Source organism: Vipera berus, assembly GCF_964194415.1.
Source record: "Vipera berus genome assembly, chromosome: 6".
NCBI classification, from domain to species: domain Eukaryota; kingdom Metazoa; phylum Chordata; class Lepidosauria; order Squamata; family Viperidae; genus Vipera; species Vipera berus.
The window spans coordinates 72,542,728-72,566,055 of NC_138208.1; the positions used below are offsets into that span (position 1 = coordinate 72,542,728).

The 23,328-nt window shown below is 41.8% G+C and overlaps 1 protein-coding gene across 1 annotated transcript; it reads left to right on the forward strand.

Annotated features, from left to right (window-relative positions):
- Positions 1-13,159, forward strand: SSBP1 (single stranded DNA binding protein 1). Its single transcript, XM_081332023.1, has 7 exons — positions 1-94; positions 2,224-2,285; positions 5,150-5,204; positions 5,316-5,456; positions 8,029-8,116; positions 10,088-10,176; positions 12,972-13,159. The coding sequence occupies exons 2-7, from the start codon at positions 2,262-2,264 to the stop codon at positions 13,022-13,024; spliced, it is 450 nt and encodes a 149-aa protein (XP_081188149.1). The 5' UTR covers positions 1-94; positions 2,224-2,261; the 3' UTR covers positions 13,025-13,159.
- The last annotated feature ends 10,169 nt before the right edge of the window (positions 13,160-23,328 follow it).

The following is a 23,328-nucleotide window of genomic DNA, read 5'->3' on the forward strand; positions in this document are numbered from 1 at the left end:
CTGGAAGTCACGGGAGGATTTCGGACGTGAGACTTTTTCGCGTGCGTGCTCGGCGGGCCGAAGTATTTGCTGGCGTCTGCTGGAAAGCAAACAAGTGAGTAAAACCTGAGCAAGACAACCGTTTCTAAGTGAGCGGCGGGAAGGAAGAGGGCGATTTCTTACTACTACTGCTTGCATTTTCCTAATCCAGCATCCCGATTGTATGATAGGGCTTGTCTCCAGCGGATGCAAACAAGCTTCTCGAGTAATTGCAAATATAATGCCCCCCCCCAAAAAAATTGCTGTCGTCTTGATATGTCGGATTGCCCAGCCAGCATGCTGGTAGAAGGTGTCCGGGGGTGGGAGGACAAGGGCATAGAGTAGACCACGTGGTCACGAGGGAAAGGAATCCACCGCCGGGAGGCTTCGCTTCCACCCCCCCCCCCCTTATCCTACAAACATGTGGGCATTAATTCCACCGAAGCGCACCAGAGGCAAGGTTTTAATTTCCCGAGTATTTAACGGGAAGCAAGTTTCTCTGAGCCCTGCAACCTTGCTTTCCTTTAAGCTTCGCTTGATTTCGCCAGTCTCCCGGCTTTGCTCGGTAGTGAATGGGGCTGCAGTCCCTCCCCATCGAAAAAGGTCCTGACTCCAGCTCAGTTGGAAATCTCTGCCGCGCTCTTCTTGGTGCAAGGGAGGAATCCTTATCCTAGACTAGATACTTTTCGGCTGACTTCGCTCTTGCACAGGGATCTACTTTTTGAGTTAATCTGCTTTATCCAATCAAGACGGCTCTTTGATTGATTGTGTGCCGTCAAGTCTTTTTTACCCCTCCTAGCGATCAGATAATATCTCTGCCGCGCTCTTCTTGGTGCAAGGGAGGAATCCTTATCCTAGACTAGATACTTTTCGGCTGACTTCGCTCTTGCACAGGGATCTACTTTTTGAGTTAATCTGCTTTATCCAATCAAGACGGCTCTTTGATTGATTGTGTGCCGTCAAGTCTTTTTTACCCCTCCTAGCGATCAGATAATATCTCTGCCGCGCTCTTCTTGGTGCAAGGGAGGAATCCTTATCCTAGACTAGATACTTTTCGGCTGACTTCGCTCTTGCACAGGGATCTACTTTTTGAGTTAATCTGCTTTATCCAATCAAGACGGCTCTTTGATTGATTGTGTGCCGTCAAGTCTTTTTTACCCCTCCTAGCGATCAGATAATATCTCTGCCGCGCTCTTCTTGGTGCATGGGAGGAATCCTTATCCTAGACTAGATACTTTTCGGCTGACTTCACTCTTGCACAGGGATCTACTTTTTGAGTTAATCTTCTTTATCCAATCAAGACGGCTCTTTGATTGATTGTGTGCCATCAAGTCTTTTTTACCCCTCCTAGCGATCAGATAATATATACATAGACGCGTCTGTAAGGAGACTATATTATTGATTCTGATGGTGGTCCTCTAAATGAATTTTTTAAATAAGATATGACTTTGTAATTTTCTGTAGTATATATTTGAGGGCATATCAGTTTTGGAACAAGCCAAAAACGTATACTATACTACATGAGGTCTGGTTTATTTGCCCATGATTGGGCTGTAACAACTTATGTGAGTTATAAAACATGAATTATACTTTAGTGTGTTGCCAGAGGTGTTTGATTCATACAATGGATGAAGTGAAAACAAAACAAATCATACTATGGCTTGGAACAATGCATGAGCTCAGCTAATAATTGATGTTAAATTAATTCTTAACTCTTTGCCCACCTCAATTATATGGAATTGGATTGATGTATGTTTCTTGGTGAGGCACTCTTCTCTCCCCCCCCCCCCACTTCTTGTTTCTTTTCCCTTGTGTTCTGTTTTTGCATTGAGTATGTTTTTTTTAAAAGGAGATGCAGAAATGAAAGCTGGGCTATGAAGCCCAGCTGCACAGGATGCTGATGTAATGAATAAACAGTATTCTGCTAAGTATTTTTGAATCAGGTTCATTACTGGAGACTTATCTAAGTCCTAGATTAGCAGAAGAAAGTTGAAGGAACTGCATTTTTTCTTCAGTTTACTCCTAACTCCCTGGACAATGCTGATTGAAGCATTGATAAAAGATGATAGGGGTAATGATATAACACAGCAGTAAGATTTGAGGTCGTGGAACAATGAATTAATGATCCATTGTCATCTTTGCTTACTCCCAACATTAAACTGTTAATTGGAAATGGATTGTTTTAATACTTGCTTTGTCTTTCAGAACATCTCCAAAAGTAATCAACAAATGAAACAGCAACAATGTTCCACAGACCACTATTTCAGGTATCCATTTTGTGATTTCAACTGTATTGTTTATATCTTAGGATCATTGGGCTTTATGTATTGGACTGCCTCACCTATCATCTTTAAACAGTATATCTATTGGCTGAATGGATTTGGAGTTACAGAGGCTTTAGTCCATGGGGGGTGGAGAGAGAGGTTGGATAATGTCAGTCATTCAAGGAAATGCTTGTCAGGAGACTTTTCTGCACAGGATGACTGGAACACACTTTATTGAGATAGTTTGTACATGTTTTAAAAATTTTACAACTTTAAGATGTGTGGGCTTCAACTCATGCTGGCTGGGAAATTCTTGGAGTTGAAATCTACACAACTTAAAGTTTCCAAGTTTGAAAAAAACACTGGTGTATTTTAACAGAATCTTACAAGCTTCAGTGTATTATATCCCTGAGAATCAGGGAAGAGTCTGCTTCAGTCTCTTAATATTCTTTTCCAGGACTCTTTGCTTGTATAGCAGTTCTTACCTATTTCCCTGAAAGTCATCCTCTTGATTATCTATAGATTGGAACTTCTTTTAAGAGCATTTTTTATGTATGAGAACCAAACTTGTAAACAATAAATTTGCATCTTACTCATTAACTCATTCTTTCTCTTCTGGCTCAGAGAAGTAGTATAGTAAGTAAATAGCAATTTGAGAAAAGGCAGTAATAATAGCTGCTAACATGAAACCTAGTAGGTGATAGTAAGGATGAAGATGAGAAAAAGCAGTCACTAATGGCAATAATGAAGGAATAAACTTGGAGGCATAATCTTCATACTCTAAACCAGGAGCCAGTGCAACAACTAGAAGAACTAAACTAGAAATAAACTGGTTCAGAAGTGAAGGAAGAAGAAAAGTTTGAATAAGAAAAGAGAGGAGCTATATATGTTCCTCTGGAATAAAATTCAGACCAGTAGACTGATTTTGCCAGAGATCAGGTTCACAAATACTATAATGTGGTTTAGTTACTTGATGGCTTAGAATAGTGCATGAACCTAGTCACTGATTTGTAGGTCCTAGTTTATGGCTCAGTATTATGCGTGAAGAAAGCCTATGTTGGATTCTTCAACAAAGAGGTGAAATTAAACTATGGCTTAACATTGGTTACAAACCTATCCAATGATTTTCCTCTACTGCAGGGGTGTCAAACTCAATTTCATTGAGGGCCGCATCAGCATTGCGGTTACCATTGAGGGGTTGGGTGGGTGTGGCCAGGGTGGGCGTGGTCTAATGGTTGGGCGTGGCTAGAGTGCGTGTGGCCTACTGGGTGGGCGTGGCCAGCTCTACGTTGTTCGCATCAATGGTGCCTATGGGGGCCTGGGCAGGAGTGGGACAAATTTGAGGGTCTCTGGCAGAAGGAGATGGGACTAGGGCAAGTGCCGAGGCATGGTCCACTGGAGGAGTCTCACTGTTCCTCTCAGGCCATGTGGGGGGGGAGAGGCTGGACGGTGATGCGGAGGTCAAATGCCCAGCCTAGCCCTCAAACACCCGCAGCACTAAGCCCACCCCACTTCCCCAAGGGGGTGCCCAGCTGCTGTGCTTGCTGTCCTTAGCCAGGTTGCTCATGATGGGTATGAGGGCAACGTCAAGAGGGAGGCCCACTTCCTCTCCATGTGAGGAGACCTGGCTTTGTTTCCAAAGCTTCCTTAGCAATAGGATGGAAGACCACCCAGGTTAGGCCAGGAGGAGGGGGCAAGGGGATGGTGAAAGGGCAGCAGGGAAGGACTAAGGCAGGACTCCCCTCAGACTCTCCCTCTCCTTCCTTCCTTCCTTCCTTCCTTCCTTCCTTCCTTCCTTCCTTCCTTCCTTCCTTCCTTCCTTCCTTCCTTCCTAAGAACAGAGTGATGGGAAAATATATGAGATGAGGGAGGGAGAAAAACAGGCAAGAAACGCAGCGGGGAAGTGTCATCCTTCATGAGGAATGAAGAAATGTACCATCGCCTGGAAGTGGCCAGCACATGGCCCTCTCCTCACAGCACCGAGAGGCTGAGCTGGGTGGCACAAATCTGAAGAGAAGCACAACGCTGCCCAGCCCCTAGCCTGCCCGAAGTAGGCAGGGCCATGTGCTGGCCACTTCAAGGCGATGGTGCATTTCTTCATTCCTCACAAAGGGTGATACCTCCCTAGTGTGCGCCCAGGGGGCCTTGTGGAGCTAAGACTGAATGTATTTCAGCATAGATGACCACCACAAAATTGTACATTGGCTCCTGGCTGGCCTGGGCCAGGGCCAAGGCAGTGGGGGCCGTTCCCTCACTGTTTCCAGGATGGCTTCGCAGGCCACATGAAACCACTTTGCGGGCCGGATCTGGTCCCCGGGCCTTGTGTTTGACATGTCTGCTCTACTGTGCATGTATTCTGCAAGATTTTAAATGTCCATTTTAAAAAAACCTGTAATTTTCTTGCCTTCTGAAATTGGGTAACATCTGACTGTTGACTGAAGAGGTTGCTCTTATTTCCTGAATAAGAGCTTTTAATTTGGAAGGCAATATGGCTTCTGTTTTCCAGTCTAGCTAAAATATGAGAACCCTGCTCAGGATCTTGGATTAATCCCCCCCCTTTTTTTGTACTAATAAATATATTAGCATGGATGACTGCTGCTAATATGGGATAAGGTGACAGCGATCACCTTTATGAAACAGAAACATGATTGTGTATTTTCCCATTCACCTGCCCATTTTTTTCCATTTGTGTAAGGTTCATTCAAGGAAAGTTATTTTGCAGCCTTCCCCCATATAATGGGATGGAGACTCTCAGTGTCGGAGTTGCTGTGCTAGATGGGAACTACAATCTAAATGTAGTTGAGAGAACCTGTTGAGTGAGCACTACTCCATGGAATGATGTTGGCCTATGAATTTTCTTTCTTTAGGTGATGCGCCAGTTTGTAAGACATGAATCTGAGGTCTCAACAACTCTAGAAAGATGTAAGTAGCTTCTTAAGAGACAAAGAATGGGGCCTGGCTTCTTAGATCATGTGGGCGCAATGCAACTTTTATGCATCCTTCTTTACCATCTGGTGTTGATGTTTTGTTTAGCTTTAAATCGTATCCAACTGCTTGGTCGAGTAGGACAGGATCCTGTGATGAGACAAATGGAAGGAAAAAACCCTGTCACAATTTTCAGCCTAGCTACCAATGAGATGTGGCGATCGGGAGACACTGAGGTGGTTCAAGGAGGTAAGTGTGTGTAGCAGTAGCTTGTCAACCATTTTGGCATTAAACTGAATTATGTATGGGCTCAGTCTTCTTTGAGACTGTGCTGTGTTATGATGTCAGCAATAATACACATGCATCTATGCTTTCTTATTTCCCATGTCCACATACACAGACATATATTCACTAATCTCTAAATTGGTGTCCCCTGGGGCCATTGTAGCAGGAAAATAAAGAAAATGTTTTCTTTTCTTCCTCTAGGGCACGGGTCGGCAACCCACGGCTCTGGAGCCGCATGCGGCTCTTTGAGCCGTCTCCTGCGGCTCCCAGTCGCCCAGTGCGCGTGCACCTCTTCGAATGGGTGGAGTGGCGTCGCTCATTGGGAAAGCTGCCGCAGCCCGTTTGCACAGCTGCCGTGTTCGTCCATGTTTGACGAGCGCGGCAGGTATCCCAACGGGCGGCGGCGGTTTGGAGAGTCCGCGCGCACCTCTCCAAACCGCCGCCATCCCGTTCGGAGGTCTGCCGCGCTCGTCAAAAATGGACGAACGCGGCAGGTCTCCAAATGGGACGGCAGCGGTTTGGAGAGGTGCGCACGCACTCTCCAAACTGCTACCGTCCTCTTTGCACAGCTGCTGCATTCGTCCCTATTTCTTTCAAACGTGGAGGAATGCAGCAGCTCTGCAAACGGGGTGGCGGCGGTTTGGAGAGCTGCGCAGCTCCCCAAACCTCCGCCTCCACATTTGAAGAGCTGCTGCATTCATCAAACGCAGAGGTTTGGAGGTCCCGGGAGAGGGGGAGGACGCTCGGGTGGCTCCAGCGGTGCCTGGGCTGAAGGCGCCGCCGCAACCCAGTGCCCGTTGCCTGCGAGTCCGTCTCTCCCCCCCCTCCCCCCGTGTAAGCTGGCGGCACTGGGCAGCGACAGGTGCGTGCAGCTCAGGATGCGGTGCGGGCGTAGGGGGTGGTGTATTTTTTTTGCTTGCTCTGCGCATGCGCTTGTGCGCCCACATGCGCGCGCACATTTTGCGGCTCCCACTTTTTTGTGTGTATGACGGAACCGGTTCCGAGTGGCTCTTTTGCTGTTTCGGGTTGCTGACCCCTGCTCTAGGGATAATTTAATATCTTGCCATTTTGGAAAGCTCTCCAAATGGGATTTCTCCTAGATTCTTGGGCTCAAAATTATACATAATCACAAGCTTTCAGTTCTTAACTTTTGAAGTTCATTTTTAACAACATCTCTTCCTGCCATCACCTGCTAATGGTTTTTGAAATCTTGGAGTCTTGTCCTAGCAACTAACTGATAAAGCCGCTCCTGATTGTATAGTGAAACTGTGTGCCTAAATGTATTTATATAGTATTCTTGCCCTAATAATTTACTTGTCCTAATAATTTATTTTTAAACTAAGAGGTCCTTAGAATTACTAAAAATATTTAAGCAGATTATTTTTTCCTGCAGCCCACTTACTGAAAGATCATAAAGTGCAGTTTGGGTGAATTGAGTCACTGCCACTATTTACTTCTGGGAAACTAATTAGGAAAGCCAATAAAATCAAATTTAAAAAGGTCAAAAGTTCCAAGATGGGGAGTTAGCAATTGTTAGTACAGGTGTGGAGGGCGGTTCTAATGGGGTCAGCTAGCCCCAAAGTTGGGTGGGCCTTTGTATTCCCCACGCAAGGTCACACAGCCTTGCAAATTTTGACCACTTTGTTGGAAGGCCAAGGGATTAGGGGCTTTCCTTACCTCTGAGGGCAGGACTTGCCTCAGTGGAAGGGCAGTGGCAGAGAACGCTGTTTTCCTAGACCCCGCTAGTCGAAATTCTTTGACTGAAGGGGTCTGCAGCGTACCTACCCTGCTTGAATAAATGGGGCGGGCTGATGTGATGCGTCAAAGCCAGTTCCATAGGTAACCTGGCTTTATAGATGATGACCAACACCTTGAATTGGATCCAGAAGCAAACTGGGAGTATGTGCTGTTCACAGAGCAAAGGCGTTATATGTGCCTTGGGCATCCAGTATGGCTCATGCAGCTTCATTCTGCACCAGTTGAAGCTTGCGGAGAGTTTTCAAGAGTAGCCCCATGTAGATTGCATTGCAGTAGTTCAGTTGGGAGATAACCAGGGCATAAGTGACTGCTCAGAGACCCTCCCTATCCAGGAAGGTGGGGTAACTGGCACACAACCCAGAGTTGGGCTAAGGCCTTCCAGACTATACCTGCAGCTCGCTCTTTGAGCAGGAGCCATGAATCCAAGAGGACCCCTAAGTTAACGCACCAGGTCTGTCTGGGCTAGTGTAATCTCATCCAGGACCAAAGACGATAAACTAGATACAAAAGGGCCCACTCACAGTACTCCGTGTATTGTACTGATATCACTGATAATATAGCAATGCCTCTGGTTGTGGGAGACCAAATGTGTGCCATCCTTGAGGACGGCCAGATTGTAAGGCAGGCTTAAGATCTTGAAATCTGAATAATCATGCCACCAAATCTTGGGATACACTGGAGCTGCAAACTGGGGTCTGGGTTGCCCATTTCTGCTATAGTCAATACTAAAGATCCCTGTATGTTGCTGAAAATCTTTTTTGTGTTTTATGTGGCCTAGACGATGTTACGCAGAAGACAACATGGCACAGGATCTCGGTGTTCAGGCCGGGGCTGAGAGACTTAGCTTATCGGTTCGTGAAGAAGGGGTGAGTTGAACTGAGATGTTGTTGGGTGAACTTTCCAACATGCTTCATTCAAATAAGAATTTATTTCTAGTCCTCCAAGTTCATATATCATGTCTAATTATTTGCCTAATCTTGCCTAATGCTGTCTGGGAGAAGCTGGTCTTTGTCCAAACTCTGATCACCTTCCCAATAATAGACTCAGAGTGGGTGTATCTGATTTATTTTGCACGTGCTTTTTATGGTACTCTGGTCCTTGGTACTGCTAGAAGCAGACTTGCCCAATTGTCTAGGGCAAAAATGAACAGTTAGCTTATGAGAGATGCATTTTTTGCTGAAATTTCATACAGCAAAGCTTTTTTTTCCTAACTGAGACTGGTGTTAAGAGGAAAAATTCGGCTACAGCTCTTCACTGTTTCATTTTTTAAAAAATATCCCTGAGGAAAAAGGAAACGAAGTGGATGCCAAGAGGAGCATATGGTTTGTTGTCAGCCGGATAGGATTATTTTGGCAATTCCTTGTGCCAAACACAGCCTTGGCAATAATAATTAAAATCCTCTTCTCTCATCTTCTGTAATTCACATAATTAACATATAAGCAGTGTGCACTGGTGGGAGCAGTTAAATATTGATTTAATTACAAGGAAGTAATTTTCCAATTAAAGTTGAAGGCAAAACTTTTACAAGATTTGAAACTTACTTAGTTCAGCAAGAGATTTTAAATCAAATATCCCCAAATTTGGAGAGTGCTAACCCTAGCATATTTCAAAATATACTCAACAACTGTCCTTGAAGGAAAATCACTTATTCTTTTAAGACTGTTCATTAACAGGAATAGTTGAAAATATAAGCCATGCATTTTAAATATAAAATTTTAAATTTAAATATAAAATGTTGCCCATTTTATAGAAATGCACACCTACATTTTGTTTCCCCAATTAAATTTCTAAGTCATTTAAATTTGTGTTAAGTACCATTGCTGGTAGTCACCCAGTATAATTCAATTTCTTTGAATTAGTCATTTTTTTATTGTATGTAAAATCTGTTGTAACTAATTGCTTTTTTGTTATTGTTTATGTTCTTTTAAGGGATGTGGTGGCTCAGTGGGTTAGGACGCTGAGCTTGTCGATCGGAAGGTCGGCAGTTTGGCGGGTCGAATCCCGAGTGCCGCATAACAGAGTGAGCGCCTGTTACTCGTCCCAGCTTCTGCCAACCTAGCAGTTCGAAAGCACGTAAAAATGCAAGTAGAAAAATAGGGACCACTACGGTGGGAAGGTAACAGTGTTCCGTGCGCCTTTGGCGTCTAGTCATGCCGGCCACATGACCACGGAGACGTCCTCGGACAAGCGCTGGCTCTTTGGCTTTGAAACGGAGATGAGCACCGGCCCCTAGAGTTGGAAACGACTAGCACGCATGTGCGGGGGAACCTTTACCTTTACCTTTTATGTTCTTTTATTTTGTAAATTTTAATGTTTACCTTCAAGTGAGATTCTGGTCCTTATCTGTAATAAAGGGCTGGGAGCAAGTTTGGTCTAGTGCAGGAGTAGGCAACCTTGGCTCTTTTATGCCTCGTGGACTTCAACTCCCAGAATTCCTGAGCCAGTATGGCTCGTATGGAAACCTCTCCCTTTCTCCTCAGCATGGCTGGCTCAGGAATTCTGGGAGTTGAAGTCCATGAGTCATAAAAGAGCCAAGGTTGCCTACCCCTGGTCTAGTGGCTCAGGCATCAGTCTAGAAAGAGGAAGACTGCGAGTTCAAGTCCCATCTTAGCCATGAAAGGCAGTTTGGTGACTTTCGGCCAATCGCTTTCTCTCAACCCAATCCAGTTCACAGTCTTCTTATGAGGAAAATAGGAGGAAGGAGTATTGTGTGTCCTTGAGTTTATTTGTAAAAATAATAAAGGTGGAATATGAAAAAATACAGGAAAAAGCTGAAAAAAGTAAAAATTGAGGGCTGCAATTAATATGCGATTATTTGTCTGTTTGGTTCTTGACAGTGCTCGGATCTACGTGGAGGGAAAGATAGATTATGGTGAATATATAGATAAAAACAATGTGAGGCGGCAAGCTACAACTGTCATTGCAGGTAAAAAGTTTTGAACTGCAAGTGCTAAAAGTGAAGATGGATGTTGCTGCATAGACTCCTGCATTGCTTCCCTGAGGGATTCTCCTAAATTTACAGATTATTAGGCCATACTTGTATTCTCATTTCTTCCACTAGATGTCTCTCTTGGATGCTGTTCTTTAAAAAAAAGTCTGTAGGACCACAAAGTTCTCAGTGCAGTGTTCCTTGTCAGATGCCTTCTGAGGTGTCTTAAATTACAGCCCTCATCTTCCCCTACCATGCTGGGTTGGAGACTATGGAGGTGGAAGCCGAAGACACAAGACAGGCAAGATTGTTTGCCTGAGAACTGACAGTCTTGGTCATTTTCTATCTTCTCACAGAATGAACAGGTTTGCTTTGTAAGGGAATGTACGCTTGGCTAAAAGTTCAGATGCAGGCATTTACCAGGAAATGCTGAATGTCTGCCTGGGCCATTGATTCCTTTTAACTTGCTACATTTTCTCTCTGCTGGGCTTAGAGAGAGAAACTTCAAAAGCAAGAGAAGAGGAAAGGAGAGGTTTAAAAAATGAGGGAGAGTACACCCCTTTTTAATGTAATTTTTATTGAATATTCTTACAAAGTGAAAAACTACAAAAAAGATGAAAAAATAGTAAAAAGATAAGAATATGCAAGGAAAATAGAAAAGTAGAAGAGAAAGTGAACCAGGAAAAATATTTTAAAAAGTGACATCCAACCTTCTTTGTAGCAATTACATAGTTAACCCTATTTCTACCCTACCAAATTATATAACACAATTTCCTTCTTCCCATATACAACCCTTTTTAATCAATAAATCCAGAAATCAACAGTTCATTTATATCCACTCTCAGTGAAAAGTCCATAAAAGATTTCCGGCCCTTTGTGTAAAGTCATTGTTCTTTCCTTTGCCAAACAAATCAATTTAGCCATTTCTATAAGCGCTGCCATTTTTACAGTCGGCTCCATGAAAGTATGTCTCTTCAAGTCCAAAAATGACAGAATGGTGATGCTCTTTTATGGACCACCTTTTCCTAACGATGTAATGTTGTGGTCAGGTTCTTCTGCTCTTTGACAAATGGGGGGAATTAAAAGTGAAGAAAAGCATTGTATTGTTGTTCTAGACTAGAGCCTGTAGTTTGTAGCAGTATTAACATGGATTTTTGGAAATCCTGGGCTAGACTGAGTAATCATTCTGGAAAAGAAATGACAGATATTTCCACACTGTTGTCCAGAGACAACACACATTTGGACACACGCATTTAGCAGTGAGCTTGACTTGAAGAAGACTACATCTCTATTTTGGTAGTGATTTGCTCTCTGAGCTTGCCATTTAGTTTCTGAGCGCTTTGTTACCATGCTAGGTAACATCAACAAGTGGGACTTTGGTAGAAATATCTTGTTCTGTTCCTCTTTAGCTTATATATGTCTTGTGTGCTGGTGTGGTCAGTTGATTGCGTGACTGGCATTATTTTCAACTGCTGAGGAGCTGGTTGTTTCTGTTGTTGATTGATCATTCAAATGGTCCAGTTTCTTAAGTGTTTATATACTGGATCTAAATCAATACGCTTGTTAATTTTCCCTTTTGTAGAACACCACGCTTCAGTAAATTCATGTGTATGGTGAGTGTTGGCATGGCCGATGACCACACCAGCACCCAAGACATACATAAGCGAAAGAGGAATAGAACAAGACATTTCTACCTAGTCACCCTGATGATGTTACCTAGCCTGGTGACGAAATGTTTGGAAACTAAATGGCAAGCTCAGAGAGCAAACCACTACCAAAATCTAACACCCGAGCTACAAGTATTTTGTACTAGATCTCTAATTTTTTTAAAGAGCACAAGATGGTGTGCATCTTTCTCCCTTCCACAAAAATCTCTATGGCTACTTTTAAGTCTGTTCAAAAACAAGAGAGACAAGAGAAGAGAAGGTCCCCATGAGTTTAATGGTGGAGCAGGCGCTTGAAGTTGGGACTTCTAATCCCATAATTACCATTATTTCACTGGTGCTCAGATGGCTTATAGTATACCAGCCTGCTAGACACCTCTAAGCAGGGAATGATCGTCACCGCAAAAAATTGCAATAGTTGCCAGAAGATATTATGGATTTTATAATAACAACGCAGCTCGCAGGGCTTATACTGCATGCTGATCAATTCAGGATTGTTCTTACTTTGTAACCTCCAACCACCTGCAGTTAGTATTGTATGTAGAATATGCAATGTACTTTGAGCCTGAACTGGATGGCTGAGAGACACAGCAAGTTGATATGGTGCATGTAAAAAATTCCAATATCAGGTATAGATAGTCCTCACAACTTTATTTTGCTAAGTGAGGCAGTTGTGAAGTGAGCTTTGCCCCATTTTAGGTCCCTTTTTACCACGATTGCTAAGTGAAGCACTGCAGTTAAGTTAGTAACAGGGTTGTTAAGTGAATCTGGCTTCCCCATTGACTTTGCTTGTCATAAGGTCGCAAAAAGTAATTGCATGACTCCCAGGACATTGCAGCCGTCATAAATATGAATCAGTTGCCAAGTGTCCGAATTTTGATCCCATGACCATGGGGATGCTGTAATGGTCATAAGCATGAAAAATGGTCATAACTTACTTTTTTTTCAGTGCCCTTGTAATTTCGGTCACTAAATGAACTGTTGTTAAGTCGAGGACTGCCTGTACAAATAGTCTGTAAGACAAGATGGAAAAGATAAATCTGAAAAAAGGAAGTTACTGCTCACAAAATCCAGATGTATATGTATGTGTGTGTAATAATAATTGTGTCTTATTGTTTGTGCTTTCAGATAATATTATTTTCCTGACTGATGCTAAGGATATATTTCCTGAGTCGACTTAAAAGGAATGAAGCAAATGGGATTTGGACTGAGGATTAAGCTGTTCTTTTTTTTCTTTTTTATTGTAAGCTTTTCCTAATACCATAATCATGTCTTTGTTGTCTACCCTGATAAAAATAATTTTTGTACAAAAAGAACATTTATTCAATTTTTTGCCCGCTGCGTTAAGAAATTCTTAGCAAATCATCATAAATCATCTAAAGAACAATTGCATAACAATAAGCAGTTCTACCACGTATCACTGAAATGCAGTAAAAATAGATGGTGACATCTATAAATCCAAGGCTCCTTAAACAATTCTGCTCTTAATAATTTCCTGAACCTGAATATAATTTTTGCTTTGTTCAGGCTTTTGACACATGTATGTGTGATCTCTCAGAAAGTCCTTTTAATGGAGGGCAGAGAGAAAGGTACATTGTTGTTTGTTTCTTTGTTTTGGCTGCTTTGCTAAGTTTGATGTGATGAAAGTTAAAGGAGAAGTGCAAATTGGCCAGGCCCAGAACTAAATTGTTTAGCAGCACTGATGTACCTTCCGCTGGTGACATAACATTTCTATAGAGCCCTTGTGCTCTCCGAGTTTGGTTGTTTGTTGCAAACATTTCATTACCCAACTGGGTAACATCCACGCAACAACCAAACTCAGAGTAGCAAGGACTCCACAGTTCAGCCCTGAGCTATAGGTATGCTCTTCTGTTAGTATCCTTTCTGTATTTGAAGTGGGCTCCTTGTGCGAGTCCATGGTCAGTTGAGAAGAGGTGCGACCTTGTAAAAGGTGTTCACTTCTCCAGCAAGCGCTTCCTGAGGAAAACCCTCTGTAATCCTTTGCACTGCTAGTTCAGTAAAGCTGTTGTGATTCAGGGTCAGCCTGTGGGTTCGGCAGTTGGGTCAGACGATTCGGAGGAGGGGGGTGTTGGAGAGGTTGCTGATGAGAGCCCTCAGCCAGGCCCCTCCCACCTGGTCATGACGCAGACCCAGCTGTGTGAGCCTGACAGCATGGATGAAGATGACCCACAGCTGGCCCTGTTCAAGGACGCCCGACGCAGGAGGCAGTCAATCAGGAGTAAACAGAGGAAGGCAATGGGGCACCTCGGAAGGAGGCAGAGAGAAGCCACGCCCTGAACTGTATAAAAGGGGAATGCGTGGGAGGGCTGGTTTGCTGAAGGCAACCGCTTGAATAGCTCCTGTTTCATGGTTCGTGTCTTGTTCTGTTTGCTTTTGTATCCATAAATTTGGCAGGCTTAGTTCCAGCCTCTTGCCTTCTTGTAAAAGGGGTTGTCCCTGCCTTTTCTGCAGGGCCGGTAGCAGGCTGGTACAGAACAAAAGCTACCATCTGCAGAACTAGATTCTGACTGTAAGTCGAGACTGGCCGCCGTGATTGGAAATAGCTCTTTTAAGAGGCTGCTGCATGGCCTCCATCCTTTCATTCAGCTCTGAGCACAATTTACAATTCCAGTTCCTACAATGTCATACTATGGCAATTTAGCTTGTTTTTTTTTAATGAGCACACCCAACAGACATGCTAAATATCTAGTAGGCTTAATATAATTTATTTTGCAAAAATGCATCTTTGTAAAAAAATAGGTGAGCATCATCACCATAGACTGCTCTACTCGTGGCTTCTGAAGGTTTCTCAAAAGGACTGAAGAAAATCCACCAATACAAAAACGACTTTAAGAGAGCTTGTTCAGCTCTTTTTTTTTATCTGAAAGTGATGTGGGCTGAAGGAGTTTCCCTCTGCACTGTGCCAGCCTTTCTCCAACAGAAATGGGGTGTTTTTACACCTACAGTACATTTGGGGGTGGGGGGAGGGGGCTTTGGTTGGAAAAGAGCCAATTTAGCAGATAAGATGCTGGAACTGGATTGGGGAGAATTCAGATTCATATCCTCCTTCAACTAAGCCGCTTACTGGATAATTTTAGACCAGTCACCTTCCCATCGATCCATTTGGATTGTTGTGGGGTGAAATACCGGTAGTCCTTGACTTACAATCACTCGTGTAGTGACTGTTTGAAGTTAAAACAGCACTGGAAAAAGTGAGGTATGACCAGTTCTCGTACTTATGACCATTGCAGCATCGTCATGGCCACATGATTAAAATTCGGGTGGCAACATTCCCAGCTGGCTTCTAACAAGCCAAGTCAAGTGAAAGCCAGAGTTGCTTAACAATCACAAGTCACTTAAAACAGGAGACATTTGCTTAACCTTGGCAAAAATGGTAAAATGGGGCACATCTCAATCAATAATCACCCTGCTGAGCAAATGGAAATGTTGGTAACAAGTCAAGGACTACCTGTAAGTGCATTAAAATCTGCCCTGCTGCTATATGGCAGACTGAACTTGCAGCCTGTGTTTTTAACCAAACAGGCTTTGAATTGGTGTTTTTAGGACTTAGCGCATCAAGAGGGACGTGACTGGAGAAGCCAGTCTAACTCGTATGTCATAGATATGAAGGTTGCAGCCCAACTTGTCCCTAACCTGCATTCTTCCGAAGCCAGTGTAGTTTCATGACCTTTCAGTCTTCCTGCCAACTTCCGTGTTCCTTCCTTTCTCCATTACCCCATGCACACCGTTCTCGCCTCCAGGTCCTTGTTGATGGAAGTCTGACAGCACCAGGGAACATCTGATAATCTGCAGATGAGTCATGCAGGTGAAGAGCTGGTTATTTCTCAACCTGACGGCAGCTGGGCAGAATAAAAAGGAAGGGGGGATGGGGAAACCAGGATAGTCACAGCATGATTCAAAGCAGACTGGCCAGTGTTTGCAAAGTATTGTTATGAATATTGGATCATATTTTCCTAAAATGAGATTTCCACACGTCTTTAGCAAAGGGAGAATCCTTCTGACAGCTTCCACTGGAAGAAAATAACAAATGTGCTGCAGAAGCAAAGCAGAGCACTTTTCAGCAGGAAGGAAAGATTTAGGAAAATTCATAAAGAGAATATGGAGGCAATAGCTGCCATTTATTTTTCCCCCCAAGCTAATGTGGCATAGCTGCTATAGTTCAAGAAGTCTTTGAACTTTAGCTTTGCTATGCTTTTGACCTCAGTTTGCCCAGCTATAAAATGGGGGACAATGGTTCTGGCTTACTTTACAGGGTAAATACCAATTATATATCTAAGTAAAGAATGTATTTATTATTTATTTATTTATTTATTTATTAGATTTCTATACCGCCCTATTCCCGAAGGACTCAGGGCGGTTTACAGGGCAAAGTTAAAAACAGTTAAAACAGTACAAAAGTTAGAATACAGTTAAAATTAAAATAGAATTAAATAATGTTAGCCCAAATTTAAAATTTAATTTAAAATTTAAAAATTTAAAACCCCTCAGTCCAGGCCAGGTTTTTAGGTCCCGGCGAAACGAACAAAGGTCGGGGGCGGTCCGGAGTTCCACAGGCAGGTCGTTCCACAGGGCAGGCGTGCCCACAGAGAACGCCCTCCCCCTAGGGATAACCCACCGGCACTCACTGACCCGTGGCACCCTAAGGAGGCCCTCCCTGTGGGAGCGCACAGGACTATGGGAGATTGATGCTGGCAGGAGGTGCTCCCTAAGATAACCTGGACCCATGCCATTTAGGGCTTTATAGGTCATCACCAGCATCTTGAATCTCACCCGGAGAGCAACCGGAAGCCAATGCAGCTCGCGGAGGAGAGGTGTTACATGGGAGTATCGGGAAACTCCCAACTCGCGCGGCCGCATTCTGCACCAGCTGAAGCCTCCGAGTGGTCCTCAAGGGCAGCCCCATGTAGAGAGCATTGCAGTAGTCTAACCAGGAGGTCACGAATGCATGAGTGACTGTGCGTAGGGCATCTCGGTCCAGATAGGGCCGCAACTGGCGCACCAGGCGAACCTGGGCAAAAGCCCCCCCTAAACTAATTTTTGAACTAATTTTGAATTAATTTCAGTTACTGTGGCAAAAGGTACACATTTTTTTAAATAGAAATATGCCAGAGAAGCCTTTTTTCTAGAGTAAGCTGTATCAATGTTGAAAATATTTGTTTTGTTGAATACAGAAACATTCACGCGTAGCCCAAAGTCCCTGCAAGTCAGGAGGGTCCAACCTTGGCAACTTTTAAGACCTATGGAACTCCCAGAATGCCGTAGCCAGCCATGCTGGCTGAGGAATTCTGTGAGTTGAAGTCCACAAGTCTTAAAAGTTGTCAAGGTTGGACACCCTGCTGTAAATACCCAGAGATCTTACATGCAGTCAAGCAGGTGTGGTTAGACTCAGCCTCTCGGGTGAGAAAGTTGTGTGATAGACATTTCCCTCCCCCCACCCCCCAAGTAATCTCATAAATTGCATCATACTTTAAAAAGAATTTATGCATTCACATAAATACTTACCATTAGCACTGTCCCACAGCAGATAAAAGCAGTGGGGAAATCTGGTTGAAGGCTTTGTAGTTCAGGGAAAGAATTGGTTGTAAAGCTAAGTTTAGAAATCATGCACTACAAGACATGGGTTAGCCCTTTCCTGGACACCCTGAAGCTGCTGCAGTGCAGAAACTGCAATTTGAGCCCCACAATTATTTCTACAGTTCACACAATTTTGTATGTGGTGCAGGAGGCATGGCTTAATTGATTATCTTTCTGATCCCCACCCCATAACCAAAATTTTCAGGACACATTACAAGGCGGTTGCTTTTTTAAATAAAAAATAATAAAATGGAGTGAATATCAAACATCCAGATTTAAGTCTTCATACAGAATATAATAATCCTAATCAACATAACAAGATGAAATCTGGTTTTCATAGTTAAGGTCAGTAAATTGACTGCATTTTTGTTTTGTTAAAAAATGGGATTATTTTTCTTTTATCATTCGATTTTGAGGGTGGACAGTGATAGTATTTGAAGCTCATGGGTAAAACACATTTTTTTATTTTATTGAAAAGTTTTAGAATACATTTTAAAAACATAAACTCCCTCCCTCCCCCTCCCCCCCACTTACCCTCCCTCGCCCTCCCCCCCCAACTTCCCAGAGCTGAATACAGGGTATTAACTTTTACAAACTTAAGCTAAAATATGCTAACTAACTAAAAAAATCACATTAAATTCTATCACACTTTAACTCCCCTTAAACATAACTAAATAACTAACTAATAATGAATACCTAATAATACATCATATAAAACTAATACTTATTCATATGCTAAATGAAACTTTTTAGTCCCATATTTATTCTAAATAAACTCGATCCATCTTCTCCATTCCACAATATATCTCTGTTGCGACTGTTCTTTCAAATATGCTGAAATCTTTGCCATTTCCGCCAGGTTTGAAACTCTCAAAGTCCACTCTTCTATATTTATTTATTTATTTATTTATTTAATTTGTATACCACCCTTCTCCCGAAGGACTCAGGGCGGTGAACAGGGCAATACATATTAAAAAACAAGATACAAAAATTAAAAGTGATTAAACAACAATGCCCATGAATAAGTTAGTACACATTAAAAAAGTTAAAACAGATTTATAAAACCCAACCCCATCCCATCAGGCCAGGCCAGCTTGTTCAAAAAGGTAGGTTTTGAGATCACGCCGGAAGGAGCAGAGGTCAGGCGCCATCCGGAGCTCAACCGGAAGATGGTTCCATAAATCCGGCGCGCCCACAGAGAACGCCCTCCCCCTGGGGGCCACCAGTCGACATTCTTTGACCGGTGGCACCCTGAGGAGGCCCTCTCTGTGGGAGCGTACTGGGCGGAGGGAAGTTGACGCCGGCCGCAGGTGCTCCCCAAGGTATTCCGGACCCATGCCATGTAGGGCTTTGTAGGTCATTACCAACACCTTGAATCTCACCCGGAAGACAACTGGAAGCCAATGCAGCTCGCGGAGCAGAGGTGTAACATGGGAGTGTCGGGAAACTCCCAACACAACTCTCGCGGCTGCATTCTGTACCAGTTGGAGCCTCCGAGTGGTCTTCAAGGGTAGCCCCATGTAGAGAGCGTTGCAGTAGTCCAGACGAGAGGTCACGAGCACGTGAGTGACCGTACGTAAGGCATCCCGGTCTAGATAGGGCCGCAACTGGCACACCAGGCGGACCTGGGCGAAGGCCCCCCTACTCACAGCTACTATATGGTCTTCTAAAGAAAGCTGTGAATCTAGGAGGACTCCCAAGTTGCGAGCCCTATCTACGGGGGGTAATATAGTAGGCAGTTCCTCCTTCTTCCAATATTGCACTACTAAAAGTCTTGCTGCCGTAATTAAATTCAACATCAATTTAGTATCTATAACAGTACAATATGTAATAATACCCAACAGAAATAACTGTGGAGAAAACCTTATCTTTTTCTTAAATATCTTCTGCATGTTCCACCAAATTTTAATCCAAAAAGCTTTGACTTTTTTACAAGTCCACCATATATGATAATACGTTGCATCATCACAACCACACCTCCAACATTTAGGCTGACAGTTCGGATACATACTTGCTAATTTTTTAGGATCTAAATGCCATCTATAAAACATTTTATAAAAATTCTCTCTTAAATTTTGAGCCTGTGTAAATTTTACATTTCTAACCCATATCTCTTCCCAAATATCCATTGTTATGACCTCCTGAAAATCCTGGGCCCATTTTATCATACAGTCTTTAACAAGTTCCATTTCTGAGTCTATTCCTATCAATGCATTGTATATCCTTCTTATTTGTGCTTGACCTTGATCTCTAAGGACCCAGATTGTTGGGGGCAATTAAGCTGACTTTGTAATAATGCCGCTTGGGGGTGTATGAAAGCCCTAATAAGCAGGCATATACATAGAATGAAGGCTACTGCTAAGCTTGTAAGCCGCCCTGAGTCTTCGGAGAAGGGCGGGATATAAATGGAATTAAAATAAAAAAATAATTTGTTTTACCAAATTTTCATCAGTTATCGAAATACCAACTTTCTGATCTTCCTTCCATCTAGCTTGTAACTGCCCATACTGGAACCAAGTTTGTACTATTTTCCCTTCTTTTAAAATATTATATGGCTTCAATTGCCATACATTCCTTTCCATCCTAAGAATTTCTTTATATGTAGTCACATCATGTTTAAATCCCACATTTATATTTTCTATTGCATGTTTAGGTATTGCCCAAATTGGTATTTTATAATTTAACTTATATCGATATTTTTTCCAAACTTGCAACAGAGCATACCTTAATATATGTGTCTTAAAAACATTATCCACCTTCTTGCCATACAATAAATATGCATGCCAACCAAATAACAAATCACAACCCTCAATATTCAATAATCTCCTTTGTGTTGAATTAAACCAGTCACTAATTGATGATAAAGCAGCAGCCTCATAATATAATTTAAAATTGGGCATTTTAAGACCACCTCTGTCACGTACATCTTGTATTATCTTAAATTTTACTCTTGGTCTTTTCCCTGCCCAAACAAATTTATTAATACCTTTCTGCCATTCCTCCAAGTTTGAATCCTTTTTAAGTATAGGTATCATTTGAAACAAAAATAAAAACTTTGGCAAAACATTCATTTTCACTGCTGCAATTCTTCCCAATAAAGATAATTGTAATTTTTTCCAACTATTTATCTCTTTTTGTATTTTTAACCATAACAATTCATAATTATTTGTATATAATTTCACATTTGAAGCTGAAAGATAAACCCCCAAATATTTAGTCTTTTTAACTATTTAAAATCCAGTTAGTTCTTCTAAAACAACCTTTTGTTCTGTAGTCATATTTTTAGACAATATTTTAGTTTTTTGCGTATTTATCTTAAATCCAGAAACTTTTCCATATAACAATATTATCTCCATCAAATCTATAACTGAATAAGTCGGTTGACTTAATGTAATAACCAAGTCATCCGCAAACACTCTCAATCTATAATCTTGACCTCTTATTTTAATTCCCTTAATTTTATTTGAGTCTCTTATCTTAATCAATATTTCCAATGTTAAAACAAACAACAAAGGTGACAACGGACACCCCTGTCTTGTCCCCTTTTCAATGTTACATGCTTCTGTCAAACTACCATTAATTATTATTTGAGCTGTTTGCTTCTGATATATTGCCCTAATAGGTTGCAAAAAGTTGTCCCCAAACTCCATTTTCTCCAATACCTTAAATAAAAATTGCCAATCCAATTGATCAAAAGCTTTTTCAGCATCCAAAAAAATTAGTGCTGCAGAGACCTGGTTATTTCTTTCCAAAAATTCCAATAAATCTACAATATGTCTCACATTATTTTTCATTTGTCTACCACTTATAAATCTTGTTTGGTCACTATGAATCATTTGCTGCATTACCTTCATTAATCTGTTTGCTAAAATTTTTGCAAATATCTTGTAATCAGTATTTAAGAGCGATATTGGCCTATAATTTTTGGTTTGGGTAAGATCTTGATCTTCCTTCGGAATCAGCGATATAAAAGCTGTTTTCCACGATGGAGGCACTTCTCCTCCAGATTGAATTGTTCTAAATAATTCTTTTAAAGGTTCCACCATTTCTAACTGTAAATCTTTATAATAAACGGCAGTCAAGCCATCTGTTCCTGGTGCTTTCCCCACCTTTAATTGTTTAATTGCTAAAATAATTTCTTCAGCATTTATCAGTTGATTCATCCCATCCCTTTGCTCTTGTGTAAGAACAGGGATATTCACTTCTTGTAAATATCTATCTATATCTATTCGTTGAATCTTATCCCTAACATATAACTTAGAATAAAATTCAACAAAAGCCTTTTTAATAAGATTTTGCTGAAACACCTCTTTTCCCTTATATAATATTCTATCTATGTTACGTGACCTTTGTTTCTTCCTTAACAAATAAGCTAACCACCTACCCGGCTTATTAGCATTACAAAAAGTATTATGTTTAACATACCGTAGGTTGGTTGCCACTTGATCTGCCATCAACATATTAAACTGACCTCTTAACAAAGTAATTGCTTCTTTGATCTTCTTATCAGATGGATTCAAAATTAGAGCCTTCTCTTTCCTCTTAATTTCCTCCTCTACCTCTTTTTGCTTATATTCCAATTTATGCCTATATTTATTATTCAAATATATTAACACTCCTCTCATATAAGCTTTACTTGCATCCCAAACTATTTCAATAGAAGTACCCTTATACATATTTGTATTAAAAAATTCTTTCATGTAAAGTTCATCCACATTTTCTTGATATCTAAACAGATTTTCATTCAATCTCCAAGACCTCCTCTCTCCACTCCAACCATACTGGACTATGATCTGATAAAGTTCTTGGACATATCTTAATCTTGGGTAAAACACATTTTGAATGTAAAATCTCCCATGTGAAAATTCCAACTGATGGCTACATGAGTTCTGTCAGTAAAGGGGTGTTCACATGAAACACTTATTCATATTTAATTTTATAAACCAGTATTCTTGACTTGCATTATGCTCTTAAGCTCATCACCCAAGCTGGGTTCATGCTTTAACTGTAATTATCTAATAGGAATCTTCCTCTTAAGCACAGCTTAAGGGTTAAATACGGTTACCCAATTAGTCACCTAATCATGTCATTTTTTGCTGAATTGTAGCCCACAGAATAAGCCACAATTGGCTGCCTTCCTACATTGCTGTATACACCAAGCCATAGTATGCTTTTGTTTGGGCTTAAATTAGCCATTCCATAATGCTGATGCTGCTTGTGCTCACGTGGTTATTTTTAAAAATATTAGTTGCTTATACACAACTCTCATCAAGTTTTGCAAATGTACCTTAGAAAGCTGAGTTTAAGTAGTGTGTGCCTTCAGAACTGAGTATCAGGAAACAATTTGCTGAATTTTGCAATTATTTTAACAGGATTTTGAAGCAGGCAGCTTCCATGGCTCCTCTCCAGATATTCTTTGCACTTTCCAGTATGAGTAATACGACAGCCCCACCTTTTTGTTCTTCTGGGCCAGACTGAGAAGCTTCAGCTGAAAATCAGCTGCAGTGTTAACCTTTTCAACAATTCAGATTATACTTCTGATCCTGGAGGTTGAAGTGTTGGAGTTGTGCTTTTTAAGAGATAATTGCAGTGGTACTGGCAGGCTAGTTATTGCTTTGGGACGTCTCATTCCAAGAGTACTGATTCCCAACTCACTTGACTGCAATTCCCACAATTCTGGGTTGGAATTCTTAGAACTGCAATCCACTCTTTCTGAAGGAGATTCTGAGGTAGAGATTGTGCAGCTCTGGGTGTACATAAGTTCCATTTTCTTTGAATGTTATTGAAATTATCATGGCCTGGTTTGTAGGTAACATTAAGCCAATATGGTAAGCTGCAAATCAGGAACATTATGACTACAGCAATGTTGAACTCAGCCAAATGGGCTGCC